This window comes from Salvelinus sp. IW2-2015, linkage group LG35, assembly GCF_002910315.2.
Source record: "Salvelinus sp. IW2-2015 linkage group LG35, ASM291031v2, whole genome shotgun sequence".
NCBI classification, from domain to species: Eukaryota; Metazoa; Chordata; class Actinopteri; order Salmoniformes; family Salmonidae; genus Salvelinus; species Salvelinus sp. IW2-2015.
The window spans coordinates 19,910,744-19,938,624 of NC_036874.1; the positions used below are offsets into that span (position 1 = coordinate 19,910,744).

The 27,881-nt window shown below is 45.0% G+C and overlaps 1 protein-coding gene across 2 annotated transcripts in view; it reads right to left on the reverse strand.

Annotated features, from left to right (window-relative positions):
* Positions 1–196: 196 nt before the first annotated feature.
* si:dkey-34d22.1 (discoidin, CUB and LCCL domain-containing protein 1) overlaps positions 197–27,881 on the reverse strand; it is a 30,439-nt gene continuing 2,754 nt past the window's right edge. The window contains exons 2-15 of one of the 2 annotated variants that reach the window (XM_023980661.2): positions 23,328–23,549; positions 22,430–22,567; positions 16,149–16,200; positions 15,911–15,983; positions 15,563–15,696; positions 15,258–15,295; positions 14,477–14,671; positions 14,049–14,161; positions 13,703–13,877; positions 13,417–13,509; positions 12,504–12,597; positions 12,061–12,101; positions 11,866–11,976; positions 197–1,539 (exon numbers count right to left, since the gene is read on the reverse strand). In XM_023980661.2, the coding sequence (XP_023836429.1) occupies positions 1,100–1,539; positions 11,866–11,976; positions 12,061–12,101; positions 12,504–12,597; positions 13,417–13,509; positions 13,703–13,877; positions 14,049–14,161; positions 14,477–14,671; positions 15,258–15,295; positions 15,563–15,696; positions 15,911–15,983; positions 16,149–16,200; positions 22,430–22,567; positions 23,328–23,549 (1,919 nt within the window). In that variant the 3' untranslated portion in view covers positions 197–1,099. Of the gene's footprint in view, positions 1,540–11,865; positions 11,977–12,060; positions 12,102–12,503; positions 12,598–13,416; positions 13,510–13,702; positions 13,878–14,048; positions 14,162–14,476; positions 14,672–15,257; positions 15,296–15,562; positions 15,697–15,910; positions 15,984–16,148; positions 16,201–16,861; positions 16,964–22,429; positions 22,568–23,327; positions 23,550–27,881 lie in introns of those variants that run through there. The other variant, XM_070437375.1, reaches the window with a different exon arrangement.

The following is a 27,881-nucleotide window of genomic DNA, read 5'->3' on the forward strand; positions in this document are numbered from 1 at the left end:
AAGGAAATTTCGCTCAATCTACAATATGAACGTGAACGCAATCCCCAAAAACTGATATCACGTGTAGCCTAGTCAATAACACACAACTGGTCAATGCCATTGTGTATGTTTAAATTTGGGCATAACATAATTTAATACTAAATAAAAAGGATTGGTCTTCATGTTTTCTTCACACATCACTTTCTTTACCACAAGATGTCAGCAAAGCACGTTTGTGTCAGTTTTATTCAACCACAACACACACTTTTATCTCTGTACACAAACATTTGAGGCCCAGATAAAATAGTGTTAAATATAATAGAAATAACTATATTCGTCACTGTATTTATTTTTCCAGTATAAAAATATTCACTTTTCAGTGTCATTCAGTTCACTCTGTGAACATGAAATTCTCCTGAAAATTCTTTAAAGAATATCACAGTAAAAAACGAAAAATAGTAAGCATTATCAAAACAGATGAGTGAAATGGTGTCACAACTTGATACAAGATAATACACTGTAATTAGACAGTCATATTGCTGTTTCCAAGGCATGCTCTTTTTTTGTACAGCTTTTTTTGTAAATGATTTAAACTGTATAACAAGTTCATATGACACTTCAATGATCATTTCAGCTTTCAAATATGTTAAACTTTGATTTGTAATTTATATTAGACTTTTTGTGCCGTTTTATTTACGAAATATATTAGTTAATTGGAATCAATATATAGCCTATAGCCATCCAATGCTAAGCCATTAGACACATTTTCTTGTAAATAACAGGTCATCAACGTTGAACAGTACTGGTCATGAATGGTCCCTGCTTTGCCAATTAGGAGGGCCCAAGGGGTGGGAGTGCCGCCAATGGTGCCACCAAGTGCAACCTGGTACACACAGACAATGAAAAGAAAAAGGCTGTGTGTACTAGGTTGGCCTCTATTCAATCCGTATTGCTGAAATTCAGGGTTACAGTGTGATTTAAATTTAAAGACAATGTTCCTGTGTTAGCGGAGACTGCATTCACAGTAAATGCTGCATGTATCGGCTCAATCGTAAATTACCTTTACATTTATAGCGTGCAATATGTAACACTTCAGCAATACTGGTTGAGCTTGCTGTATTCAGAAAGGCTCCTCATATGTGTGCTGTTGCAGGGAGTCAGACAACAGGGGCTCAGGCTCAGTGTAGACCACACTGGCCGGGAGTGGGCCTTTGGCATGGAGAGACGTAGTGCAATAGCCATTGGGCAACTCTCTGTGAGAGGGGCAGTCATACTGGGCCTGGGTTATTGTGGTCCTTGACCCTGTAGAAACCATAGGCAGTACATGTTTGTTGTTGTGTAGTGTCCCCTGTGGAGTTGCCAGATGGGGATCTGGGGGCTGGTCACTGAATGGGGTGGCATACTCGGGCTCCACGGTCAAGGGCTCAGTGTGCTCTAGGAGCTTTCCAGGGGTGTCATAGAGGTTGAAAGTGAAGGGGGCGGTGTAGCCCTCCTCCACTGCGGGCCGGAAGGTGGAGCCAAGCTTCTGCCCCCAAGCCATCACATCTGGCTCTGCATAGTCTGGGCAAGCAGAAACACAACAAACATGAATGTGTCATAGAGCTCACATATTATTTCTAGTTCTATGAAGCACCAGAAACATATACAGTGGCAAGAAAAAGTATGTGAACCCTATGGAATTACCTGAATTTCTGCTTAAATTGGTCATACAATTTGATCTGATATTCATCTAAGTCACAACAATAGACAAACACAGTCTGCTTAAACTAATAACTCACAAACAATTATACGTTTTCATGTCTTTTTTGAAAACACTGTAAACATTCACAGTGCTGGGTGAACCCTTGGATTTAATAACTGGTTGACCCTCCTTTGGCAGCAATAACTACAACCAAACATGTTCTGTAGTTGCGGATCAGACCTGCACAACGGTCAGGAGGAATTTTGGACCATTCCTCTTAACAAAACTGTTTCAATTCAGCAATATTCTTGGGATATCTGGTGTGAACCGCTCTCTTGAGGTCAAACCACTGCATCTCAATCGGGTTGAAGGTCAGGACTGACTGAGCCACTCCAGAAGGCGTATTTTCTTCTGTTGAAGCCATTCTGTTGTTGATTTACTTCCGTCTTTTGGGTTGTTGTCCTGTTGTATCACCCAACTTCTGTTGACCTTCATTTGGCGGACAGATAGCCTTACATTCTCCTGCAAAAAGTCTTGATAAACTTGGGAATTCATTTTTCCGTCGATGATAGCAAGCAGTCCAGGCCCTGAGGCAGCAAAGCAGACGCAAACCACTATGCTCCCGCCAACATACTTTACAGTTGGGATGAGGTTTTGATGTTGGTGTGCTGTGCCTTTTCTTCTCCACACATAGTGTTGTGTGTTCCTTCCAAACGACTCAACTTTAGTTTAATCTGTCCACAGAATATTTTGCCAGTAGCGCTGTGGAACATCCAGGTGTTCTTTTCCCGAACTTCAGACGTGCAGCAATGTTTTTTTGGACAGCAGTGGCTTCTTCCGTGGTGTCCTCCCATGAACACCATTCTTGTTTAGTGTTTTACGTATCGTAGACTCGTCAACAGAGATGTTAGCAGTTTCCAGAGATTTCTGTAAGTCTGACACTCAAAGATTCTTCTTAACCGCATTGGGCATTCTGCGCTGTGCTCTTGCAGTCATCTTTGAAGGATGTCCTAGAGAGAGTAGCAACAGTGCTGAACTTTTTCCATTTATAGACAATTTGGTTTACTGTGGACTGATGAACATCAAGGCTTTTAGAGATACATTTGCAACCCTTTCCAGCTTTATGCAATTCAACAATTCTTAATCTTAGGTCTTCTGATATGTCTTTTGTTCGAGGCATGGTTCACATCAGGCAATGCTTTTGTGAATAGCAAGCTCACATTTTGTGAGTGTTTTGTATAGGGCAGGGCAACTCTAACCAACATTTCCAATCTCGTCTCATTGATTGGACTCCAGGTTAGCTGACTCCTGACTCTAATTAGCTTTTGGAGAAGTCATTAGCCCACGGGTTCACATACCTTTTCCAACCTACACTGTGAATTTGTAAATGTATTCAATATAGACAAGAAAAATACATTCATTTGTGTCTTATTAGTTGAAGCACACTGTGTTTGTCTATTGTTGTGACTTAGATGAAGGTCAGATCAAATTTTATGACCAATTTATGCAGAAATCCAGGTAATTCCAAAGGGTTCACATACTTTTTCTTGCCACTGTAGCTGAAGTACAGTTTAAATGTAACATCCTTAATTTCAGAAAGGGTAACAGGGGTTAAGGACTTGTCATGACAACATACCCCAGGACTGTACAAGCAGGGGCTTTGGCTCCCGAGTGGTGCTGTGGTCTAAGGCACTGCATCTCAGTGCTAGAGGCGTCTCTACAGACACCCTGGTTCGAATCCAGGCTGCATCCCAACCGGCCGTGATTGGGTGGCGCACAATTGGCCCAGCGTCGTCCGGGTTTGACCGGTGTAGGCCGTCATTGTAAATAAGAATTTGTTCTTAACTGACTTGCCTAGATTAAATGTTTTTTTACAGTACTGGGGTATGTTGTCATGACAGTAGGGTTCATGAAAATACATTCAAATTAAAGTGTTGCTCTGTACTCCCTCCAGCCATGTCTTGAAAGTGCCTCCCTCATACTCAGTATCATGGGCATTGTTGAGCCCCTACAAGAGCTCTGTGGCCACAAACAATGGCCGATCTCTAGTGACTGGGATGAGGGCTGACAGGGGAGGCCTCAGACCCTATCCCTCACCCAACCTCTGAGGGGGAGCTATTTTAATTAGAGACGCCTATAATTATCTTAGCGACTGACCCTCTGTCCTGTTTATCACTGGCCTTCTCAGTGTAGTGCCCCTTCATCTGTGGGAGGGAGGGGGAGGCTGTGCTTCCCTGGCATGAGTGCCCTTTATCCAACTCCAATTAAAGGGTCTCTTTCAGAGCGGGCTCCGCAGACCAAAGAAAGGAATGTTTATACTGCAATTGGGAGACGGACTAAGCGAAGGGGAAGAATGGGCAGCCCATGGAGAAAGCTGTTTGCTTGTCAAGCCTGGTATGAGCTCTGCAAACTGCCCAGCCAAGTCAGAGGATGTGAGTGAGAGAGAGTGGGAGGGAGGGAGCAGAGTAGTTTGGATGAGGTTGGACTGAAAGATGGTGATGGACTCAGAGTCACGGATGGCTGGAGGGAGGGAGTTCCAGAGCCTAGGAGCAACGCTGGAGAAGGCCCTGTCGCCAAAGCTCTATAGCTTGGACCTGGGGATGTCAAGGTGGCCTGCTGTGGTGGAACGGAGTGACCGTGTAGGTTGGTGCGGCAGGTAGCCTAGTGGTTAAAGGCGAGCCAGCAAGCGGAGGGTTGCCAGTTCGAATTCTAGAGGCCATTGCCTGCCGTTGTGCCCTTGAGCAAGGCACTTAACCCCCCACAATGACAGCTCACCGGGCACACAGTGTGGCAGCCCCCTGTACTTCTCTAAAACCTGTTTATGTATGTGTGTCTTTCGGAGGGGTTGGGTTAAAAGCTGAAGTAAAATTTTGGTTGGACCTTGTGTGCAATTGATCAATAAAGTGATCTAAATCTTAATCTGGTAAGGGAGAAGAAGGTCTGAGAGATAAGGGGGGGGGGGGCAAGGTGGTGGAGGGCTTTGTAGGTCAGAAGGAGGGTCTTGTAATCAATGTGTTGGGAGACAGGGAGCCAGTGAAGCTCATGGAGGACAGGGGTGATATGCTGCCAGAACTTAGTGTGGGTGAGAAGGGCTGCAGCGTTTTGAACAATTTGGAGCTTAATGAGGGAGCTTGAGTTGAAGCCGGAGAGTAGTGAGATGCAATAGTCAAGACATGAGGGTTTCAGTGGCAGGACGGGAGAGGGAGGACTTGACTTTGGCAATGTTGCAGGGGGAAGAGGGTGGAGTCCAGGATGACGTTAAGGTTACATGCGTGAGGGGAGGGAGAGACAGTGGTGAAGTTGCCAGCTTTGGTGAGGGTGGATTTGGTGCCTATCATGAGGAGTTCCGTTTTATCACTGTCTAAGTTGAGGAAGTTTTGTTGCATCCATGTTTTTATTGCAGAGAGGCAGGATTCAATGTGGTTCAGAGGCGGAAGGATTTGGTGCTGAGGTAGATCTGGGTGGTGTCGGCATAGCAGTGGAAGTCAAGGTTGAAGTGACGGAGGATCTGACCAAGGTGGAGGATGTAGATAGTGAAGAGTAAGGGGCCCAGCACAGAGCCCTGGAGGACACCCTGTGTAACTTCAGCTGAGTCTGAGTTGTGACAATTGAGGGTCTGGTTTGTGAGGTATGATTGTAGCCATGACTGCGGTGCCCTCAACACCCAGACCCTGAAGCCTGGTGAGGAGGATCTGATGGCTCACTGTGTCAAAAGCGGCACTTAGATTGAGAAGAATCAGGATGTTGAGGGCACCAGCATCAGCAGAGGTGAGGAGGTCATTGACAACTTTGAGGAGTGCAGTTTCAGTACTGCGGATGGGTTTGGAATTGGGAGGCAGCAGTCCATTCCAGAGTCTTGGCAAGGAAGGGAAGCAGGGTATAAAATTCACTTTTTGGTCCACCAGCCACTGGTGCAGGTAGATAAAAAAATATACTTGCCAATCAGATTTACCAGCCAAAATATTTTTGTTGTTGCTAAAATTACACCAACAAAACACGGATGAGCATGCTTTGCATTGTCTCTAAAACAATAAATGTATTACTAGTAAGAAGTAGCTGTGATGATCCTCTCTGCCTCCTTCTTTCCACTCCTCTCCTCTTTTGACCTCACCCTCTCACCTTCCCCCCCTACTCACAAGGCAGGCAATACGCTTGACCTCATCTTTACTAGATGCTGTTCTTCCACTAATCTCATTGCAACTCCCCTCCAAGTCTCCGACCACTACCTTGTATCCTTTTCCCTCTCGCTCTCATCCAACACTTCCCACACTGCCCCTACACGGATGGTATCGCGCGCGTCCCAACCTTCGCTCTCTCTCCCCGCTACTCTCTCCTCTTCCATCCTATCATCTCTTCCCTCTGCTCAACCTTCTCCAACCTATCTCCTGTTTCTGCCTCCTCAACCCTCCTCTCCTCCCTTTCTGCATCCTTTGACTCTCTATGTCCCTATCCTCCAGGCCGGCTCGGTCCTCCCCTCCTGCTCCGTGGCTCGACGACTCATTGCGAGCTCACAGAACAGGGCTCCGGGCAGCCGAGCGGAAATGGAGGAAAACTCGCCTCCCTGCGGACCTGCATCCTTTCATCCTCCTCTCTACATTCTCCTCTTCTGTCTCTGCTGCTAAAGCCAATTTCTACCACTCTAAATTCCAAGCATCTGCCTCTAACCCTAGGAAGCTCTTTGCCACCTTCTCCTCCCTCCTGAATCCTCCTCCCCCTCTCCCCCCTCCTCCCTCTCTGCTGATGACTTCGTCAACCATTTTGAAAGAAGGTCGACGACATCCGATCCTCGTTTGCTAAGTCAAACGACACCGCTGGTTCTGCTCACACTGCCCTACCCTGTGCTTTGACCTCTTTCTCCCCTCTCTCTCCAGATGAATCTCGCGTCTTGTGACGGCCGGCCGCCCAACACCTGCCCCATTGACCCTATCCCCTCCTCTCTTCTCCAGACCATTTCCGGAGACCTTCTCCCTTACCTCACCTCGCTCATCAACTCATCCTTGACCCGCTGGCTACGTCCCTTCCGTCTTCAAGAGAGCGAGAGTTGCACCCCTTCTGAAAAAACCTACACTCGATCCCTCCGATGTCAACAACTACAGACCAGTATCCCTTCTTTCTTTTCTCTCCAAAACTCTTGACGTGCCGTCCTTGCCAGCTCTCCTGCTATCTCTCTCAGAATGACCTTCTTGATCAAATCAGTCAGGTTTCAAGACTAGTCATTCAACTGAGACTGCTCTTCTCTGTGTCACGGAGGCGCTTCCGCACTGCTAAAGCTAATCTCTCTTCCTCTGCTCTCATCTTCTAGACCTATCGGCTGCCTTTGATACTGTGAACCATCAGATCCTCCTCTCACCCTCTCCGAGCTGGGCATCTCCGGCGCGGCCCAGCTTGGATTGCGTCCTACTGACAGGTCGCTCCTACCAGGTGGCGTGGCGAGATCTGTCTCCGCACCACGTGCTCTCACCACTGGTGTCCCCCAGGGCTCTGTTCTAGGCCCTCTCCTATTCTCGCTATACACCAAGTCACTTGGCTCTGTTATATCCTCACAGGTCTCTCCTATCATTGCTATGCAGACGACACACAATTAATCTTCTCCTTTCCCCCCTCTGATAACCAGGTGGTGAATCGCATCTCTGCATGTCTGGCAGACATATCAGTGTGGATGACGGATCACCACCTCAAGCTGAACCTCGGCAAGACGGAGCTGCTCTTCCTCCCGGGGAAGGACTGCCCGTTCCATGATCTCGCCATCACGGTTGACAACTCCATTGTGTCCTCCCAGAGTGCTAGAAACCTTGGCGTGATCCTGGACAACACCTCTGTCGTTCTCAACTAACATCAAGGCGGTGACCCGTTCCTGTAGGTTCATGCTCTACAACATTCGCAGAGTACGACCCTGCCTCACGCAGGAAGCGGCGCAGGTCCTAATCCAGGCACTTGTCATCTCCGTCTGGATTACTGCAACTCGCTGTTGGCTGGGCTCCCTGCCTGTGCCATTAAACCCCTACAACTCATCCAGAACGCCGCAGCCGCCTGGTGTTCAACTTTCCCAAGTTTCTCTCACTCACCCCGCTCCTCCGCTCTCTCCACTGGCTTCCAGTTGAAGCTCGCATCGCTACAAGACCATGGTGCTTGCCTACGGAGCTGTGAGGGGAACGGCACCTCCGTACCTTCAGGCTCTGATCAGGCCCTACACCCAAACAAGGGCACTGCGTTCATCCACCTTCTGGCCTGCTCGCCTCCCTACCTCTGAGGAAGTACAGTTCCCGCTCAGCCCAGTCAAACTGTTCGCTGCCTGGCACCCAATGGTGGAACAAACTCCCTCACGACGCCAGGTCAGCGGAGTCAATCACCACTTCCGGAGACACCTGAAACCCCACCTCTTTAAGGAATACCTAGGATAGGATAAAGTAATCCTTCTAACCCCCCCCCCTTAAAAGAGTTAGATGCACTATTGTAAAGTGGTTGTTCCACTGGATATCATAAGGTGAATGCACCAATTTGTAAGTCGCTCTGAATAAGAGCGTCTGCTAAATGACTTAAATGTAATGTAAATGTAAGTAATGTGGTATATCGTTTCATTTCATTTTTTGTGACCCGATCTTTTAACCAAATATCACAGATGAGACAAAACTTTTCACCTGCCCCTTTAAGGGCCGGAGGTTATATGGTAGGGCGACTCGTCATATTTGTGCCTGTGAGATTGAGTCTGACTAGTTGAAGCGTTGTCTTCTCTTCCCTAACAGTTGAAACTCAAACATAGAAAAACAAATTCACTTGTGAAAAAAAACTAAATAGCCAAGAAACACAAGGACAAAGTCTCACTTTAGTAGACTTTTGTTTCAAATGAATTAAACCAACTTGTATGCCTCTGCGCATCTTTTAAAATGTATCTTTCACTCAGCTCTTCATGTACACACAGCCCCCAGCCAGGCAGGTTTTCAGCGCCTATATAGGATTCTTAGTTCTTTGACTTTGTGCGATTAATTTACCAGCTATGAAAACAGATACTGCAGCATTTATTTTACTATAAATGTGATAATACTTGACTATTTTTATTCACAAATGCGAGTGAAATGCTCGCACTGTGTTGAACCCTGACCACCCGCCAACGTGGGTGGTGAAGTAGACCTCTTACCCGCCAATGCCAAAAGCTACCCGCATTGGCAGGTGGCAGGTGTTCATTTTAGGCCTGAAGGGAGGTTGGAAATGGGCAGAAGTTATTGAGAATGGTGGTGTCCAGTCCGGGCATTTTTAAGATGGGGGTGACTGTAATTTTGTAGTTGGAGAGGACAGTTCCATGGATGAGGGAAAGATTGACGATGTGTGTGATATACGGACAGAGAGCAGGCAGGCAGGCTTTGATGAAACCGTGGGATGGGATCCAGGGAGCAGGTTGTAGTCTTGGATGACATGATGGGTTTTGAGATATGGAGAGTATGGGGGGGGGGGGTTTCAGGGGTGACAGTTGGGAGGTTGACAGGGGGAGGAGGAGGGGCGGCTGAGAGAGATTGATCAGTCAGTGATGAGTATATTTTGGTGATCTTGTCCTTGAAAAACTGGAGGAAGGATTTGCAGTTCAGTGGAGGGACTAGAGAAGGTGTCGTCATGGGGCTGAAGTAGTTTGCTGACAGTGGAGAACAGAGTTCGGGAGTTCTTGTTGGAGCTGTTGATGATGTTGGAGAAGTAGGTCTGTAGGTGGAGAGGTGGAGATTGTAGGCTTTAGCGTGGACGGTGGGCCCAGACTTCCTGCTCAGGCACTCCAGGCGACCAGTTTGCTTCAGGGTGTGGAGCTTAGAGGTAAACATGGGGGAGGAGGAAGAGGGGAAGGGGGGCCAGAGAGTTGAGGGAGGCAGGTAGAGCAGTGTTGAATTAGGCAGCTAGTTCATCAGGTGAGTTGGGGGCGTGGTCAAGGGGCTGGGCAGAATAGATGGCATCAGAGAGTTGGAGGGGGTTAAGGTATGGCGGAAGTTCATGCAAGACGGCAATATGGACAAAAAGATTGCGATACGAGATTTTGTGTACTGACCCTATTGCCCGGAATAAATCACAATTTGCCATGATAAACTGCATCCAAAGGCTTCAATACAGTGGCAGCTGCCATAGTCAATAACCGGAATGAATGTTGACTGAATTATTTGTTTTCTGCTACAGTTGAAAACGGAAGTTTACATACACTTAGGTAGGAGTCATTAAAACTCATTTTTCAACCACTCCACAAATTTCTTGTTAACAAACTATAGTTTTGGCAAGTTGGTTAGGACATCTACTTTGTGCATGACACAAGTCATTTTTCCAACAATTGTTTAAAGACAGATTATTTCACTTATCATTCACTGTATCACAATTCCAGTGGGTCAGAAGTTTACATACACTAAGTTGACTGTGCCTTTAAACAGCTTGGAAAATTCCAGAAAATGATGTCATGGCTTTAGAAGCTTCTGATAGGCTAATTGACATAATTTGAGTCAATTGGAGGTGTTGGATGTTTTTCAAGGAGTACCTTCAAACTCAGTGCCTCTTTGCTTGACATCATGGGAAAATCAGAAGAAATCAGCCAAGACATCAGGAAAAAAGGGGGAGGCTTGCAAGCCAAAGAACACCATCCCAAACGTGAAGCACGGAGGGACTGGTACACTTCACAAAATAGATGGCATCATGAGGGAGGAAAATTATGTGGATATATTGAAGAAACATCTCAAGACATCAGCTTGGTCACAAATGGGTCTTCCAAATGGACAATGACCCCAAGCATACTTCCAAAGTTATGGCAAAATGGCTTAAGGACAACAAAGTCAAGGTATTGGAGTGGCCATCACAAAGCTCTGACCTCAATCCTATAGAAAATTTGTCGGCAGAACTGAAAAAGCGTGTGCGAGCAAGGAGGCCTACAAACCTGACTCAGTTACACCAGCTCTGTCAGGAGGAATGGGCCAAAATTCACCCAACTTATTGTGGGAAGCTTGTGGAAGGCTACCCAAAACATTTGACCCAAGTTAAACAATTTAAAGGCAATGCTACCAAATACTAATTGAGTCTATGTAAACTTCTGACCCACTGGGAATGTGATGAAAGGAATTAAAACTGAAATGAATCATTCTCTCTACTATTATTCTGACATTTCACATTCTTAAAATAAAGTGGTGATCCTAACTGACCTAAAACAGGGAATTTTTACTAGGATTAAATGTCATGAATTGTGAAAAACTGAATTTAAATGTATTTGGCTAAGGTGTATATAAACTTCCGACTTCAACTCTATTTAACGAAAGGACCTGCTCCTATAGAAGAAACCTATTTGAATTCTTAATAGCTTAACTAATTAATCAACATCCTTTTTGAAGGACAGCTTTTCGTAAATCCAGATATTTATAAATGAGGACACCATTAACGAGGGCACCATCCAAAGTACTTATGCATAAATCATCAGATACATTTTTACTTGATTTGGAAAATAACATATACTTGGTTTTACCGGCATTAAGATCCAATTTCAGTTCAACAAAGGCTTTCTGCAGGACAGTAAAGGCCGATTGAAGATTCACTAGAAGTTGACGGAACATCCATTGATCGAACTAGAGGCTGGGAGAAGGTTAGGCAGCCAACTGGCTGACCAGGTTCAATTAAACCACCATTTCGCTCAAATAAAAAGCCTGCCGAGATAAGTGATGCTTTCAATCAGCATTTTATCTCATTTTTCTCAGTAATGATGCCAGAGTCTGACACAACTTGCTTAGGCAGGGAAAGAGAGGAATTTCCACCCTTCAGTGCATTAACTGTTTTCCAAAATGTTTACAGATCACCAGGAGAGTCTGAGATAAAACTTAGAAATGACCTAGATTTAGCTTTCTTGATTGAGGAATTTCATCTATTTCTCAATTGCCTTGAAAATATACCTATCAGCTACAGTCAAGTTTTTCTAGCCTTGGCCCCTGATTTATCAACATAACAAGATCAGAAAGTTCTATAGAGAACCAAAAAAGGATTTGTTCTATGTTTTACTCTAAGGCATTTAAAGGAAGAGTGTTTGTCTGCCAAAGAGATAAAAATAGATAGATAGAACAATTCTATAACTAATTCAGGGTCAGGCATGCAGCTGATAGAGGAAAGGTCAGAGTGGTACATATCATGAAGAAAAGCTTACGGGTATATACCCAGCCTCACTGGCATGCTCTTTTGAAAAGGCTGGGTTGTTTGTGCATTCTTACCATTGAGAGGAGGGTTGGGTAAAGCATCATGGACACCCCGCTCTCGAGGGTAGGAGATAAGCTCAGAGTCGGAGCAGGGGAGGCTCTTCTCCTGGAAACTCTGAGAGGCTTCTGGACAGACAGACAAAAACACTTTCAGAGAGGTCCTGGAAGAGTAGTAAGAGTAAAACAACAGTGAGCAATGCGCAAGAATACCTTTGGGTAAGGAATAGTTTTTCATGTGTGCAGCTTTTTTCCTATAAAAGACAACAAGACAACAAATCAAATTAATCGAACTACACCATAATGACTTGTCATAACATTGCCATAATGTGTCAGAATAACATTGGAAAGTATGTGGACACTTTTGTGTTATCTGGGCGTTTGTTGGCAGCTAAGGGCTAGATTCTCTGAGATCCGCGCTAGCCGACATCCGTATAGCGGTGTCGGAGATGGCAGCGGTGTCTGAGGTGAATTTAACATGAGTCGGATGGGTGTGGCTTCGTAACAATGACCACACTAGCAGCCGCTCACCGTTTTGACAGCTCTAACGCAGTTACACCTCCGACAGCTATTGAGCTATTGCCGGTTAGCATTGGGAGGATAGCCAGTAAGTGGGTGTTGGACTGCTAACTACATATGGTATAGTGTTACAATACCTTCTTTTCCACCAGACTCCAGCCAACAGACAACTAACACACAGGATCAGTCCGAGGACCACGCCCACCGCAACTATCACTGGCTGATTGGAGCCTGCAGGGCACAGGAGGAGTCATTAGCATGCTAGGCTGAACGGTCAATACAACAAACAACCGCTGCTGAAGAAAGGCCAGCTTTAAACTATTATTTAGCTATGTGCTTTATAACAATGTGAAGGAAGTCCAGTGTCAAGCAAATAAGCAATCTAACATCAAAATCGATACTGTCGTACAATTTTTACAGCTGTTATAAAAGGCATGGTGGCCCCAAGGCTTATTCCGATCAATAAAATACAAATGTAACTCCTCAGAAACTGCTGCAGTTCAAATTGAAAAACATAAAGTACTTTAAAAAACCCTAGAGTCAATGCCTGCATCCGTGTGTAAATTTAATTACCATAATACAAAAATCCCTATCAAAATCCATCTGTTTAGGCTAGATGTTGGCCTTCCGCATCTGCGATGGAAGTTGGCAGAACTACAGCTTTGTTTGTCAGACCAGGAGACATCCCAAAAATAAGGTCTTCTCATGATAATGTCTGTTTGGGCTACAAACTAATATATGGAAAGATGAGACTTACACGAACACGATGGTGTTCTCCATTTTGCTCTACGAACCCACAAGCGTCACGAGACTCGTCGGAAGTCGGCACCACTGATCTGCCAATTGTCTTGAAATGCCTCTGTTTTGCCATGTATTCATACGTTTTTCAATGCGTTTCTATCGGCTAATAGCAGCAGGGCCAAATTAAATGTTTAATCAAATAATAATGAAATATTACTAAATCTAAATCTCCTAAAATTCTAACTCAAATAGCAAAATGATCCCTGAAAGGATTAGACTTTTAGGGGTTTGAACACATTAGGTACATACTCAGGCTTGAGTCCTTTATGATAACAGGGCCCTCTGTGGGGACTGGATTGAGATGAGGTGTTGTGCTAACATCAACTTTTAAGGATGGAGATCCTATAGAGAGAGTTGGAGAATATGATATGAATGGCATCCAGCATACAAGCTACATTCGCTCTTGCTGATGCCACAATTGCAATTTACCATACAATATAATGGAGAGTTTATTCTAGTGGCTCAGTTGCTAAGAGCATGTAGTATTCACATCTTCTAGACTGTTTTTTATCTGGAATGTATGGTTGAGCCTTACCCCCAGAGGAGCGAGGCCTGGGGTGGATCTTGGGGAGAGGGCAGCCCAGGACCTGGACGTGTGCCGAGGCTCTACCTTGCCAGCTCTGGGGCTGCAGCCGGAGGTACCGGACCACCACCGGAGGAAACAGGCTATTGAGAACCCTCAGATAACCATCAGAGTGGGCTTCAAAAACCTACAGGCCAAGAAGTGTGACATTAACAAAGCTAGTTCTCTTAGATGACTAACAGCACTTCCCTGTTCTACGGCCTCCCACAGTCTCTGTTTGCTCAGCGCAGCTATGGAAACTTAGCCAAGATAGGAAATTCATCAGTAAATGTCGAAGAAGACATTGCAGACAGCGTACCTTTTTCTCTCTGCTGAGCGCAGCTTTGTAGACCCTCCAGTTGTGGCGGTCTTTGCTAAAAAGGAGAACGTAAGATTCGATGTAGAAGTCAGCCGATCCCCTTGTTATTATTCCTGGGAAAACACAGCGTGTCTTTTTCAACACTCCAGACCACATTCATAATAGGCTACACACGGATTGTTTGGCAAATCTAACTAGAAGTTAGCCTATCAACATCACAGCTGGAACTGGAAGTTTCTTTTTCATCCAATGAATAGAGTTTTGAAATCAGCAAAATAGTATTTTGAGTTCAATGAAAAAACTGTGGTTTCTATCTTCATATTTTCATTTTAACAACAACTCAAAGCTAATTATAGTGGATGTAGTAAATTAAACTCCTATTTTGGCCACGAGGGGAGAAGAACATCACCTCATAAACTTTCACTGACCTGTGACACTGCTCTTGTCTGTAAGCTCTAGCTCCAGCCAGGGCTCCCGGTCACTACCATCCGATGCCCAGGGTAGTAACTGTCCCTCGGCATCCATGTTCTTAGGAGACCATAATACAAGCTGCCCCAGTCTGTTCACTTCTCTCCAGATGGAAGATGCATTGAAACCAGACACAGTCAGTTCATCATTACACTCTGTTGGAGAGGAGAGGCAAGAAGAGAGTTGAAGTGACAGAGTCACAGGGCCAGCTCTAGCTTTTTGGGGGCCCTAAGCATCTTGCGGAAAAACATTTGACTGGCATCCCTCTTGACGGTGGAGAGAAAAATGTATGTTTTAAAGTTCATTTCCTGCAATTCTACACATTTTGCTAAGGGGGGGGAGAGAAAATGTTGCAGTTTTAAAGCACATTTCCGGCAATTCTACAATTTTTTTAATGACTTATTCCATGTTAATATGATATCTGAGTGAGAATGATTAACAAAATCAATGGTGCGTGCCCGGTCGGTATTCGGACATGATTACTACAAGTTTAGTTAGCTGGCTAGACTAACTGCCAAATGAAAAAATTGTTAGTTGACATAGCTAATTGAGTTTGGGACTGACTTATATAACAAAATAAAAACTGCAGATGCACAACCAAATTTCAAAATTGCACCTGGTGGCCCTAAGCGACCGCTTATGTCGCTGACAACTGGAACCGGCCCTGCAGAGGAAGATAACTTGCAATAATGACTTGAACAGCTAATTCAGTCCGGCATTATATCTCCTGGTTCCGCTTACCTTTGGTGAAGACCAGCTTCTTTTCAGACAGTGATCCCCTGTCAAAACAACAATGTTCATGAATGGCATCCCTGTATACCATAAGCAAGAGCGGATCCATATACAGTAAGTGGCCCACATTTCAGCTCCCCAATAACCCCTACAGAGGTCCTGGAGTGCTGATTAGATTACATTATATGAAACAGATTATATGAAATGTTACCTTTCTGAATACAGCAAATATTAACACAGTATGTCATCATGATTAATGAATACGCATCCCTTTCTCCCAAACCCATAGCAATATGATGTGGATAGAAACATACATCTTGGACAGAATGCCGTTGGCAAAGCTGGACTCATAAAGCGTGAGGCTCCTCCCACGGGTCACAGTGATCTGTCCTCCTAGGTTGTCTGACACCACCCCGGCATGGACCGCAGCTTTGCACAACACTGACGTCTGGGTGGGGTGGGGGAATGTGTGTGTGTGTGTGTGTGTGTTTGTGAGAGAGAGAGATTGAGAGAGAGAATAAGAGAAAGAGAACAAATAGTTTCAATAAACTTTTGCATCTCTCCACTGTTTAGCCTTCTTCAAGTGGCCAGTGCAACCGGTGTCATTATCACACAGCTGAGTTGATGAGGAAGTGAAACTGGAGCTGAGGCAGTATACTCACATCTCTGTAACCCTGCTCAGAGTGACCACATATGTCCCCTGTCACGTCCTTACACCCAGCAGGACAGTACACACTGGAGAAGAGGAGTCACGTGTCACAGAGGTCCACCATTTCACACACAGTTTCTCTATATCCATATGTTAATAATTCCTCAACAAGCTTGTAAAGACAAAATTTGGGTCACAGCAAAAACAACGCTGAGCAGTCACTACTGAAATAGCCAGAGTTGTCCACTTACCTAAACTGCTGAGAGACAAAATGTGTTCCTCTCTGTCGACACGAAATGAGACCTGGTATTGAAATCAAATAGAATATGGGTTTGTAAACAAACAAAACAAAAAACATCTGTCCACTCTCAGGATAATTCTAAGGAACTTCGCAATGGACGGGTGAGTAACACAAACAGACAGGCACACGCATACACGCACATATACAGACAAGTATACAGACGCACATACAGTATACACATACACATGCACGTACAGGGGACTTGTGATTGTTACTGTAGACGTGACTAAGTATTTTGTCCTCTGTGACTTAACTCACAGAGCAGAGAGAATGCCTCTTGTGTGTTAACGTGACAGAGTGCAATTTGTGGCACTGGCTCCAGACATAGCTGCATTTCATAAACAACTGAGTAAATAACAGGAAACAGGGATATACAAACCGCTTTAGCTCGAATTGGAGAAAAAAACTAGTGTAAACGTACACTATTTGTGGCTGTAAATTGGGTAAAAGGTCATTTAATGACCCCAAAAAAGATCAATGCACACATCGCTAATTGTCACGCTGGTATAAATGATTCAGGAGACAGGCGCAGGAATGCGGAATCGTTTTTTTAATTAAGCCCCAAATTACAGCGTGCCGTGTAAAGGCACGGGGACGAAGACCAAACAAACACGTAACAAAAACACAGGGCTGAAACCCCCCCCAAAAAAGAGCGAGGAGTACCTTGAATAAATAACACTAGCGCACAATGATTATTACACGGGATGAGACCCGCAATCATCTGCGCAATCCACAAGGGCACGAAAGCCCAAAACACACAGCACAGGTACTCACATGCACCAACAGACATAGTAACAATAATCTACAAGACCATGGTGAACAAAGGGCACATATATACAAATACTAATCAGTGAGAATAGGGGCCAGGTTTGCGTAATGAATGTTCCGGAGGGATCCGTGACACTAATTCTACTACCAATGAGGCAACAATGTCAAGTCAAAACATCTCCTTCTTTTGGGAATGATTTTCACAAGTATGTGGTACATTTTTACAATTTGAAGCACAAAAATCAAAACAGATAATCAAAAGGGCTCATGTTTCAAAACTCTAAGCACATTTTCAATTGACTGAGTACAACAGACACATTCACAAAGTCACTTGTTTACTGCACCAAATCATTCATTTAGTTGGGACACATATTCAATCTAAGTATTGTATCTGCTTTTCAAAATGCAATATTCAGTTTACATTTGATATGATTTTCTTGTCATTTGTAAACAATACAATACAGCAGCTACTCTTCCTGGGGTCCTGCAAAATTAAGGTAGTTCTACAACTTTAAAAACATTACAATACATTCACAACAGATTTAACAACACATTAAGTCTGTGCCCTCAGGCCACTACTCTACTACCACATATCTTCAACACAAAATCCATGTGTACATGTGTGTATAGTTGTATGGTATCTTGTCTGTGTATGCATGTGTCTGTGCCTGTGTTTGTGTCTCTTCACAGTCCTCGCTATTCCATAAGGTGTATTTTTATTTGTTTTTTTTAAATCAAATTTTACTGCTTGCATGAGTTACTTGATGTGGAATAGAGTTCCATGTAGTCATGGCTCTATGTAGTACTGTACGCCTCCCATAGTCTGTTCTGGACTGTGAGGAGACCTCTGGTGGCATGCCTTGTGGGGTATGCATGGGTGTCCGAGCTGTGTGCCAGTAGTTCAAACAGACAGCTTGGTGCATTCAACATGTCAATACCTCTCACAAATACTAGTAGTGATGAGCCAGGAGAGATTAACATGCATATTATTACTGTTAGCTCTCATACATTCAAGGGCCAGATGTGCTGCCTTGTTCTGAGCCAATTGTAATTTGTCCAGGTGCGACAAAACTAGGGCCTGTAGGACCTGCCATGTTGATAGTGCTGTTAACCTGTTGATAGTGCTGTTAATATCTGGGATATTCGGGACGGTAGCGTCCCACCTCAACAACAGCCAGTGAAAGTGCAGGGCGCCAAATTCAAAACAACAGAAATCCCATAATTAAAATTCCTCAAACATACAAGTATTTCACACCATTTTAAAGATAAACTTGTTGTAAATCCAGCCACAGTGTCTGATTTTAAAAAGGCTTTACGACGAAAGCACACCAAACGATTATGTTAGGTCAGTACCTAGTCACAGAAAAACACAGCCATTTTTCCAGCCAAAGAGAGGAGTCACAAAAAGCAGAAATAGAGATAAAATGAATCACTAACCTTTGATGATCTTCATCAGATGACACTCATAGGACTTCATGTTACACATTACATGTATGTTTTGTTCGATAAAGTTCATATTTATATCCAAAAATCTCAGTTTACATTGGCGCGTTACGTTCAGTAGTTCCAAAACATCCGGTGATTTTGCAGAGAGCCACATCAATTTACAGAAATACTCATAATAAACATTGCTAAAAGATACAAGTGTTATGCATGGAATTTTAGATCCACTTCTCCTTAATGCAACCGCTGTGTCAGATTTCATAAAAGCTTTTTCGAAAAAGCATACCATGTAATACTCTAACTACAGCGCTCAAACAACAAAGCAAGCCATACAGATATCCGCCATGTTGTGGAGTCAACAAAGTCAGAAATAGCATTATAAATATTCACTTACCTTTGATGATCTTCATCAGAATGCACTCCCAGGAATCCCATGGATCTCGACACCCTCATAGCCTTGACCATCAGTAACGTAGAAGGGAGAGTGGGTCTGTTCCCAGGAATCCCATGGATCTCGACACCCTCATAGCCTTGACCATCCGTAACGTAGAAGGGAGAGTGGGTCTGTTCCCAGGAATCCCATGGATCTCGACACCCTCATAGCCTTGACCATCCGTAACGTAGAAGGGAGAGTGGGTCTGTTCCCTGTCGCCCTTGCTCGTCCTCAAATTCCAACTCGCCTCCAAGGAATCCCGGAAATCCCCGAAGTCTACATTTCCGAGAGAATCCGGTGTCACCCGAGTTCCCTCGGAGATCACAGAGGGCTGTCGACTCGCCTCTTCCGGAGCCTATGCAACTGGGCAGGGCTAGATTGTCTCCTGCTGAGCGCTTACACAGACTGAACACCAAGAGCCATTAAAAGATCAGGCTCATCAGTAGTACACTCGTAACCCCCTATGCTACCCTGTTGTGGTGAGTCCAAATTCATCCGGGTGCTCATTGACTCTGGGGCTGACGAGAGCTTTATGGACACTACCCTTGTGTCAGAGCTGGGTATCTCCACTCAACCCCTTTCCATCCCGATGGACGTTAGAGCGCTGAATAGGCACTCTATTGACAGAGTCACCCACAATATGGTTCCTATCAACCTGAGAGTGTCAGGCAACCACAGTGAGGCTATGCAGTTTCTGCTCCTGGAGTCTCCTCATGTACCCATGGTTTTGAGGTTTTAATGGCTCCAGAGGCACAATCCCCTAATCGACTGGGCTACGTCTTCCATCATGGGTTGGAGCCCGTGTTGCCATGCACATTGTCTGAAGTAGGCGCAGCCTGCCCCAGGACATCTTCCTGCAGGCTTGGGTAAAGCCTCGGATCTCTCCGCCATTCCCGCAGAGTACCAGGACTTACGGGAGGTTTTCAACTCTGGCCGCTCCACATCTCTTCCTCCACATTGGCACTACGACTGCGCAACCGACCTTCTCCCCGGCACCGCACCGCCTCGGGGGAGACTATATTCCCTGTCATGTCCGGAGACCAAAGCGATGGAGGGGTACAATGAGGACTCTCTCGCAGCAGGGATTATGCGTCTCTCTGTCTCCCCCCCGGCGCAGAGTTCTTCTTTGTGGAGAAGAAGGACAAGACCATGTATCGACTACCGGGGCCTTAATGACATTATGGTTAAAAACTGTTACCAGCTACCACTCATCTCCTCAGCTTTCGAGACTCTCCAGGGAGCGGTCATCTTCTCCAAGTTGGACCTTCCAGACGCCTACCATCAGGTTCGGTTACGGGAAGGAGACGAGTGGAAGACAACCTTTAACAAGACTGGGGGCACTACTAGTACCTGGTGATAACATTCGGACTGACCAACGCTCCCACAGTGTTCCAGGCCCTTGTCAATGATGTGCTCCGTGACATGTTGATCCGATTTGTGTTTGTCTACCTCGAGGACATCCTAATTTATTCCCGGTTAGCTCAAGAGCATGTCCTCCATGTCCGACAGGTCATCCAGCGTCTCCTGGAGAACCAGCTTTTCGTGAAGGCGGAGAAATGTGAGTTCCATCGCTCCACCATATCCTTCCTAGGATACATCATCGCTGCAGGGAATATTCAGATGGACCCTGACAAGGTGAGAGGGGTGGTGGATTGGCCTCAACCCACATCCAGAGTGCAGCTGCAACATTTCCTGGGGTTTGCTAATTTCTACCGTCGTTTCATCTGGGGTTACAGCACCCTTGCTTCCTCGCTCTCTGCACTCACCTCTCCCAAGGTTCCGTTCTCATGGTCTCCAGCAGCTAACTGGGTGTTCTCAGACCTTCCCTACAGCTTCCATCTTAATCCATCTGGACCCATTCCCTCAGTTCGTAGTGGAGGTCGACGCCTAGGATGTCGGAGTGGGGGTTGTTCTGTCCCAGCGTTCTGCCCAGGACCAGAAGCTGCATCCCTGCGCCTTCCTTTCCCATTGTCTTAACCCCACTGAGAGGAACTATGACATGGGAAATCGAGAATTACTCGCAGTTAAGATGGCGTTGGAAGAGTGGAGGCACTGGTTAGAAGGGGCGGAACAACCATTCTTGGTGTGGACGGACCATAAGAACATGGAATATCTCTGCACTGCCAAGCGCCTCAACTCCAGGCAGGCGAGATGGGCCCTGTTATTCACGGCTAACCGGATGTTTGTCCCGGATGCCTCTGCTCCGGTCCTGGAATGGGCACATTCCTCGAGACTCACCTGTCATCCTGGCTCCCGTCGGACCTTGGCTATCATCCGACAATGTTTTTGGTGGCCCGTATATCCTTGGAATTCGTCACGGGTCTCCCTCCGTCAGATGGCAACACCACCATCCTTACGGTGGTGGATAGGTTTTCCAAAGCCGCCCATTCTATCCTCCTTCCTAAGTTGCCCTCAGCTAAGGAGACGGCCCAGCTCATGGTGCAGCACGTCTTCCGGATCCATGGACTTCCCGTCGCCATGGTCAAGACCACCTCCATGGTCAAGACCACCGGACCCCTGCTCCCCGCAACCGTCTTGGGCAGAGGGTATGGCTTTCTACTCGGGATCTGCCCCTCCGGGTGGAGTCCCGCAAACTTTCCCCTCGTTTTATCGGCCCTTTCCCCGTCTCTAAGGTCCGTAGCCCCGCTGCTGTTGGCCTGCTGTTGCCCCGCACCCTCTGTATACATCCAACTTTCCATGTATCTAGAATTAAACCCCTGTCTCATAACCCTTTGTCTCCTGTTTCCATCACTCCAACACACATACAAACATTGGCGTACAAATTCCATTGGTGTAAACATGTGTGCATACATCAAACTGACTTCACGCCTGTGACTCAATCAACTCTAATGATGGACTTGAATGCAACTGGGTATGAAATTACAGCATGTATCCAGTCTCTTTGACACCTCAGTAATGGCTGTTTGTGCCTTTCAACTTGCTTAGCAGCACGTTGGGGGTTACCAGTGATGTAGGTGACGAGCAGAAAAACAACAATTATGATCACAGTGGGTGCTCTTCAGCACTGTTGTTTACATCAATGAGGTAGGGCCACTGTAAAAAATACAACTTAACCAATTGCTTAATCAGCATTATTCTGAGTTGAGTGGCCTTCAAATGGACAAGAATTTGAGCTAACGTGTTCACATTTGTTCACTCAACAAACTCTGCTCAAAGTGATTGAATTTGAAAAAGCTTGTTGAGTAAAATTACAAATTCATGTTAACCTTTGGAAGGCAACACTGTATGTTGGTTCAGCTATATACCCAAATGTTGAGTATGCTGAGCAATGTTGAGCAAACTCACAATCCTATTGCAGCCTGACAATTGTATGTTGAATCAACTTTTTTTCCCTTCTATTTTTTCAACAGTGTGGGTCATTGCTTTCACTGAGAAAGTTCCACCGCAGAGCTACTGTACACATGTGGGAAAATAATATATTCTCATCAACAGTCTGTGTGTAATGTGATTGTATGATGAATGACTTCAATTAGATGAAGCATTTCCATATGTAGCACAGTTGTATAAACAAAGATAGCTATAGAAAGTAAACATGTGTGAGCAGTGTGTGATGAATTGGGCCGTACCTGAGTGTTGGTCTGTGGTGTAGGAGAACAGGAACCCTCGGCCTGAGTGATGGGGGCCAGAGTAGAATACTATTGTCACCTCATTGCTGTTTACAGTCACATTTCTCTCGGAGTCTTCAAGCTGTCCACACAGGGGGCCTGTGGATGACAGACAGACAGGCATGTGCGTAAGAACGCATACGACACACATGCAAGCGCGCACACACAAGGACTCCCAGATGCACGCATGCATGCAGACATACACGGGCGAATGCAAGAATGCGCACACACACGCACACACACACACACACACACACACACACACATCAGCACAAACATGACCAAGCTGAAAGCCTGGAGGCAGGGCAGTCTGGCTTTACACACTAGGTTAGTGTGTGGTCTCCTAGTCATGTTTGTGTAGTACTGCAGACCATCCATGCTTGTGTGAACTGCTGACATGAAGTGAGCTCCAGAACAGCATGAAGTTGCCCCTAAGCAGGGTAACTGAATAGTTACAGCCTCTGGAATTGTCATCTAATATCTAGGAATGGCATCATACCCTTGTGCCCACAAGGTATGGCTGGATGCACCGTAGTGGCGTAGAATTGGCAGAGATGCATTGGCAGTGAAATTGTGTTGATGTGCTCTCTGCAGGCTACACTGCATGGCTTTTACTTGTAGCAAAGATAGGTTTTGAATGAACTACTTAACAAAAGAGACCGATCAAGTGGTCCATCAGAAGTGGGTGGATTTGTCTTAATGACAAGCATTAATTCAGTCAGTCAGAACCTGAGTGAGAATTCAAAATCTCACTATAAACATAGTTTGTCAATAGCATGTACAGTAAATCCCTTGTAAAAGTAGAGACAAGCACATAGCCAGTCAGGTCTGCGGCCCTGTGTGCACTGGAGAGTCTTACCCAGGCTGGGAGCTCCGTTGTTGGGTGTGATGGTGAGGGAGCCATTCCTGCAGCCCGGACTCCTTTCCACGTCAAAGTCCCCAAAGAGGAGGTGCAGTGTACGTCCCTTTGGAACTCGCAGTCTCCACTTACACCAGGAATCAACAGGGTAGGTCCACGGGTAGTTCTGAGAGGCCAGGGTGCCACTTTCTGTGGCCATCACAGTGTGCCCGCAGCCATTACCTGAAATATGAGACAACCAAACGTACAGTTATAACAGTTATTGTACTTGTACATAATACATCTGCCATATATGCAATGGTTTGGTGGCTAATTCCAGGCAAATGATATATCCTAACACTGTGTATGGAAATGTTGCTTTGGCATCCAGGGTACATCCTCAGTAATGTCAAATGTCCACACAAATACGATAAGGGCTATTTCCAGGAAATCCTTGACCGCTTGGTGTGTGGGTGTGAGAAAGTGAATGAATGCATGACTAGCAGTGTAGGCGGTACGGAGGGGCAGCTGGGGATTGTTAGCAGAGGGGACGGCCAAGTTCACCACTGTTTAGTCACAGTACATAACAGGGACTTCCATTAATGATGTTAATACGGTAAGGACACTATTTAGAGCTCTGTTAATTATCGGGCTCCTTTCCCAGACAAGGTGAGTAATAGGAGTCTCCGGGGAGGGAGCACTGAGTGTGCGCAGTAGAGCAGGAGATGTTTACACTCCTGGGATCATAACCGCAAGATTTCCCGAAAACAACCGGCCGCTGAAGCAGTCCTCCTCAACACTGTTGGACACTGCTTACAGTAAAAAGAGATTGAGGGCCCTATGCAATCACAACTATTGAAGTGGAAAATACTATTATTCAAAGGCAATGAGAAAGTGTGTTTGATTGTGTCATTTGAATCCAAAACTGCAATCATAACTCTTTAATTGGGTTAACATGTTTGATTGAACAATACCCTCTGTTTCGCACTCCTCACAGGGACTAATCCTCAATACTACAGAGTGTTGAGCAAACTCATCATCCTTCCATTCTGTTTCTATTTCATTTTAATCAATGTTTTCCTGCTAGTTCTCTGTGTCGTACCTCTTCTTTGTGCCCTATTCTTACATTTTTCCTATTTATTATAATTTTTTAAATTGTATTTAACCTTTATTTAACTAGGCAAGTCGGTTCAGAATAAATTCTTATTCACAACGACGGCCGACCAAAAAGCAAAAGGCCTCCTGCAGGGATGGGGGCTTGGATTAAAAATAAAATAAAAAATGTAGGACAAAACACACATCACGACAAGAGAGACAACACAACACTACATAAAGAGAGACCTAAGACAACAACACAGCATGGTCTACCTCTGTCGCTATGACTAACTATTCTTTTGTAACGGAAAGAACTAAAATATTTAGCTAGACACTTAATGTGACTGTTTGGATGAGTCAGTGCATTAGGTCAGAGAGGTAAGTGCTGTGGGGTTGGCTGGCTGGCTTTAAAGTTGTACTGTGGTCAAACCAAGGACACCCACGCTCCCAGGGTAGACAGTGCAGTTCTCCCTTGGGTTCAAAATTAAGTTTGCGCGAAGAGTTGGTGGTCTCTGTTACTTTCCACTCACATGTCACATACATGTCACATACACGTCACACTGGTTAGCCTTTCCTGTCCGGCTAAGAGACTCTTTCAATCATAGTACATAACATTCTATCTTTCTTTCTTTCTCCTCTCTCTCTCTCTCTCTCTCGCTTTCTTTCTTTCTCTCTCTCTCTCACGTCTCTCCCTCTTTCTCTCACTAACTCCCATAACTTCTCACCGCTACCGCCCCTTTTCCTGTCCCTTAGGATTCCCTGGAAATGCCAGCGCGACAAACCGTAGCTGTGGGCAACAGAGCGTGGATCTGTGTCACCATCCAGTCTGCTTGGGAGCAGTATTCCTTGTATTCTGGGGACTTTTTTGGGTTGGCAGGCTGGCCTTCCCCCCTACACTCCTCCCCTCTCACCCTGTCTTTGACCTGGCCTGTCTCATGACGGTCTTGTCTAGTGGGGCTCTCTCTCTCTCTTTCCTCAGTGCTTGGGATCAACCTAAGCTTTAACTCATGCGTTATAGCTGTTGGTTGTTCCATGGAGTGAATAGCCTACACCCTGGCATTCCTGCTACTGACCCATACGTGCGTCCTGCTTTTAGGTCTCTCTAGACAGACTGGGCTTTCCAACTGTCTCAGACATATAATCAAACATTTAAATTATGATGGATATCCTTCTGAAAACCCTCACCTTCAGGGGCAGATATACCAAAAGTAATAACACAAGTTTTAGAACACCCACTCATTCAAGGATTTTTCTTTATTTTTACTATTTTCTACAGTGTAGAATAATAGTGAAGACATCAAAACTATGAAATAACACATATGGAATCATGTAGTAACCAAAAAAGTGTTTTATATTTGAGATTCTTCAAATAGCCACCCTTTGCCTTGATGAGCTTGACCAGCTTCACCTGGAATGCTTTTCCAACAGTCTTGAAGGAGTTCGCACATATGCTGGGCACTTGTTGGCTGCTTTTCCTTCACTCTGCGGTCGGACTCATTCCAAACCATCTCAATTTGGTTGAGGTAGGGTGATTGTGGAGGCAAGGTCATCTGATGCAGCACTCCATCACTCTCCTTCTTGGTCAAATAGCCCTTACACAGCCTGGAGGTGTGTTGGGTCATTATCCTGTTGAAAAACAAATGATAGTCCCACTAAGCCCAAACCAGATGGGATGGCATAACGCAGCAGAATTCTGTGGTAGCCATGCTGGTTAAGTGTGCCTTGAATTCTAAATAAATCACAGACAGTGTCACCAGCAATGCACCCCCACACCATAACACCTCCTCCTGCTTTACGGTGGGAAATAAACATGCGGAGATCATCCGTTCACCGTCTCATCCGTCTCACAGACACGGCGGTTGGAGCCAAAAATATACAATTTGGACTCCAGACCAAAGGACAAATTTCCACCGATCTAATGTCCATTGCTTGTGTCTTGGCCCTAGCAAGTCTCTTCTTCTTTTTGGTGTACTTTAGTAGTGGTTTCTTTGCAGCAATTCAACCATGAAAGGCCTGATTCACACAGTCTCCTCTGAACAGTTGATGTTGAGATGTGTCTGTTACTTGAACTCCGTGAAGCACTTATTTGGGCTGCAATTTCTGAGGCTGGTAACTCTAATGAACTTATCCTCTGCAGCAGAGGTAACTCTGGGTCTTCCATTCCTGTGGCGATCCTCATGAGAACCAGGTTCATCATAGCGCTTGATGGTTTTTGCGACTGCACATGAAGAAACTTTCAAAGTTCTTAAAATGTTCCTTATTGACTGACCATCATGTCTTAAAGTAAAGATGGACTGTCGTTTCTCTTTACTTATTTGAGCTGTTCTTACCATAATATGGACTTGGTCTTTTACCAAATAGGGATATCTTCTGTTTAACCCCCTACCATGTCACAACACAACTGATTGTCTCAAATGCATTAAGAAAGAAAGAAATTCCACCAATTAACTTTTAAGAAGGCACACCTGTTAATTGAAATGCATTCCAGGTGACTACCTCATGAAGCTGGTGGAGAGAATGACAAGAGTGTGCAAAGCTGTCGCCAAGGCAAAGGGTTGCTATTTGAAGAATCTCTTGAAGAATCTCAAATACAAAATATATATTGATTTGTTAAACACTTTTTTGGTTACTACATGATTCCATACAGTTGAAGTCGGAAGTTAACATAAATCTTAGCCAAATACATTTAAACTAGTTTTTTCACAATTCCTGACATTTAATCCAAGTAAAAATTCCCTGTCTTAGGTCAGTTAGGATCACCACTTTATTTTAAGAATGTGAAATGCCAGAATAATAGTAGAGAGAATGATTTCTTTCAGCTTTTATTTTTTTCATCACATTCCCAGTGGGTCAGAAGTTTACATATACTCAATTAGTATTTGGTAGCATTGCCTTTAAATTGTTTAACTTGGGGCAAACGTTTCAGGTAGCCTTCCACAAGCTTCCCACAATGAGTTGGGTGGATTTTGGCCCATTCCTCCTGACAGAGCTGGTGTAACTGAGTCAGGTTTTTAAGGCCTCCTTGCTCGCACACGCTTTTCAGTTCTGCCCACAAATGTTCTATAGGATTGAGGTCAGGGCTTTGTGGTCAGACCCATTTGGAAGACCCATTTGAGACCAAGCTTTAACTTTCTGACTGATAACTTGAGATGTTGCTTCAATATAGCCACATCATTTTCTTCCCTCATGATGCCATCTATTTTGTGAAGTGTACCGGTCCCTCCTGCAGCAAAGCACTCCCACAACATGATGCTGCCACCCCCGTGCTTCACGTTTGGGATGGTGTTCTTTGGCTTGCAAGCGTCCCCCTTTTTTCTCCAAACATAACGATGGTCATTATGGCCAAACAGTTGTATTTTTGTTTCATCAGACCAGAGGACATTTCTCCAAAAAGTACGATCTTTGTCCCCATGTGCAGTTGCAAACCTTAGTTTGGCTTTTTTTATGGCGGTTTTGGAGCAGTGGCTTCTTCCTTACTGA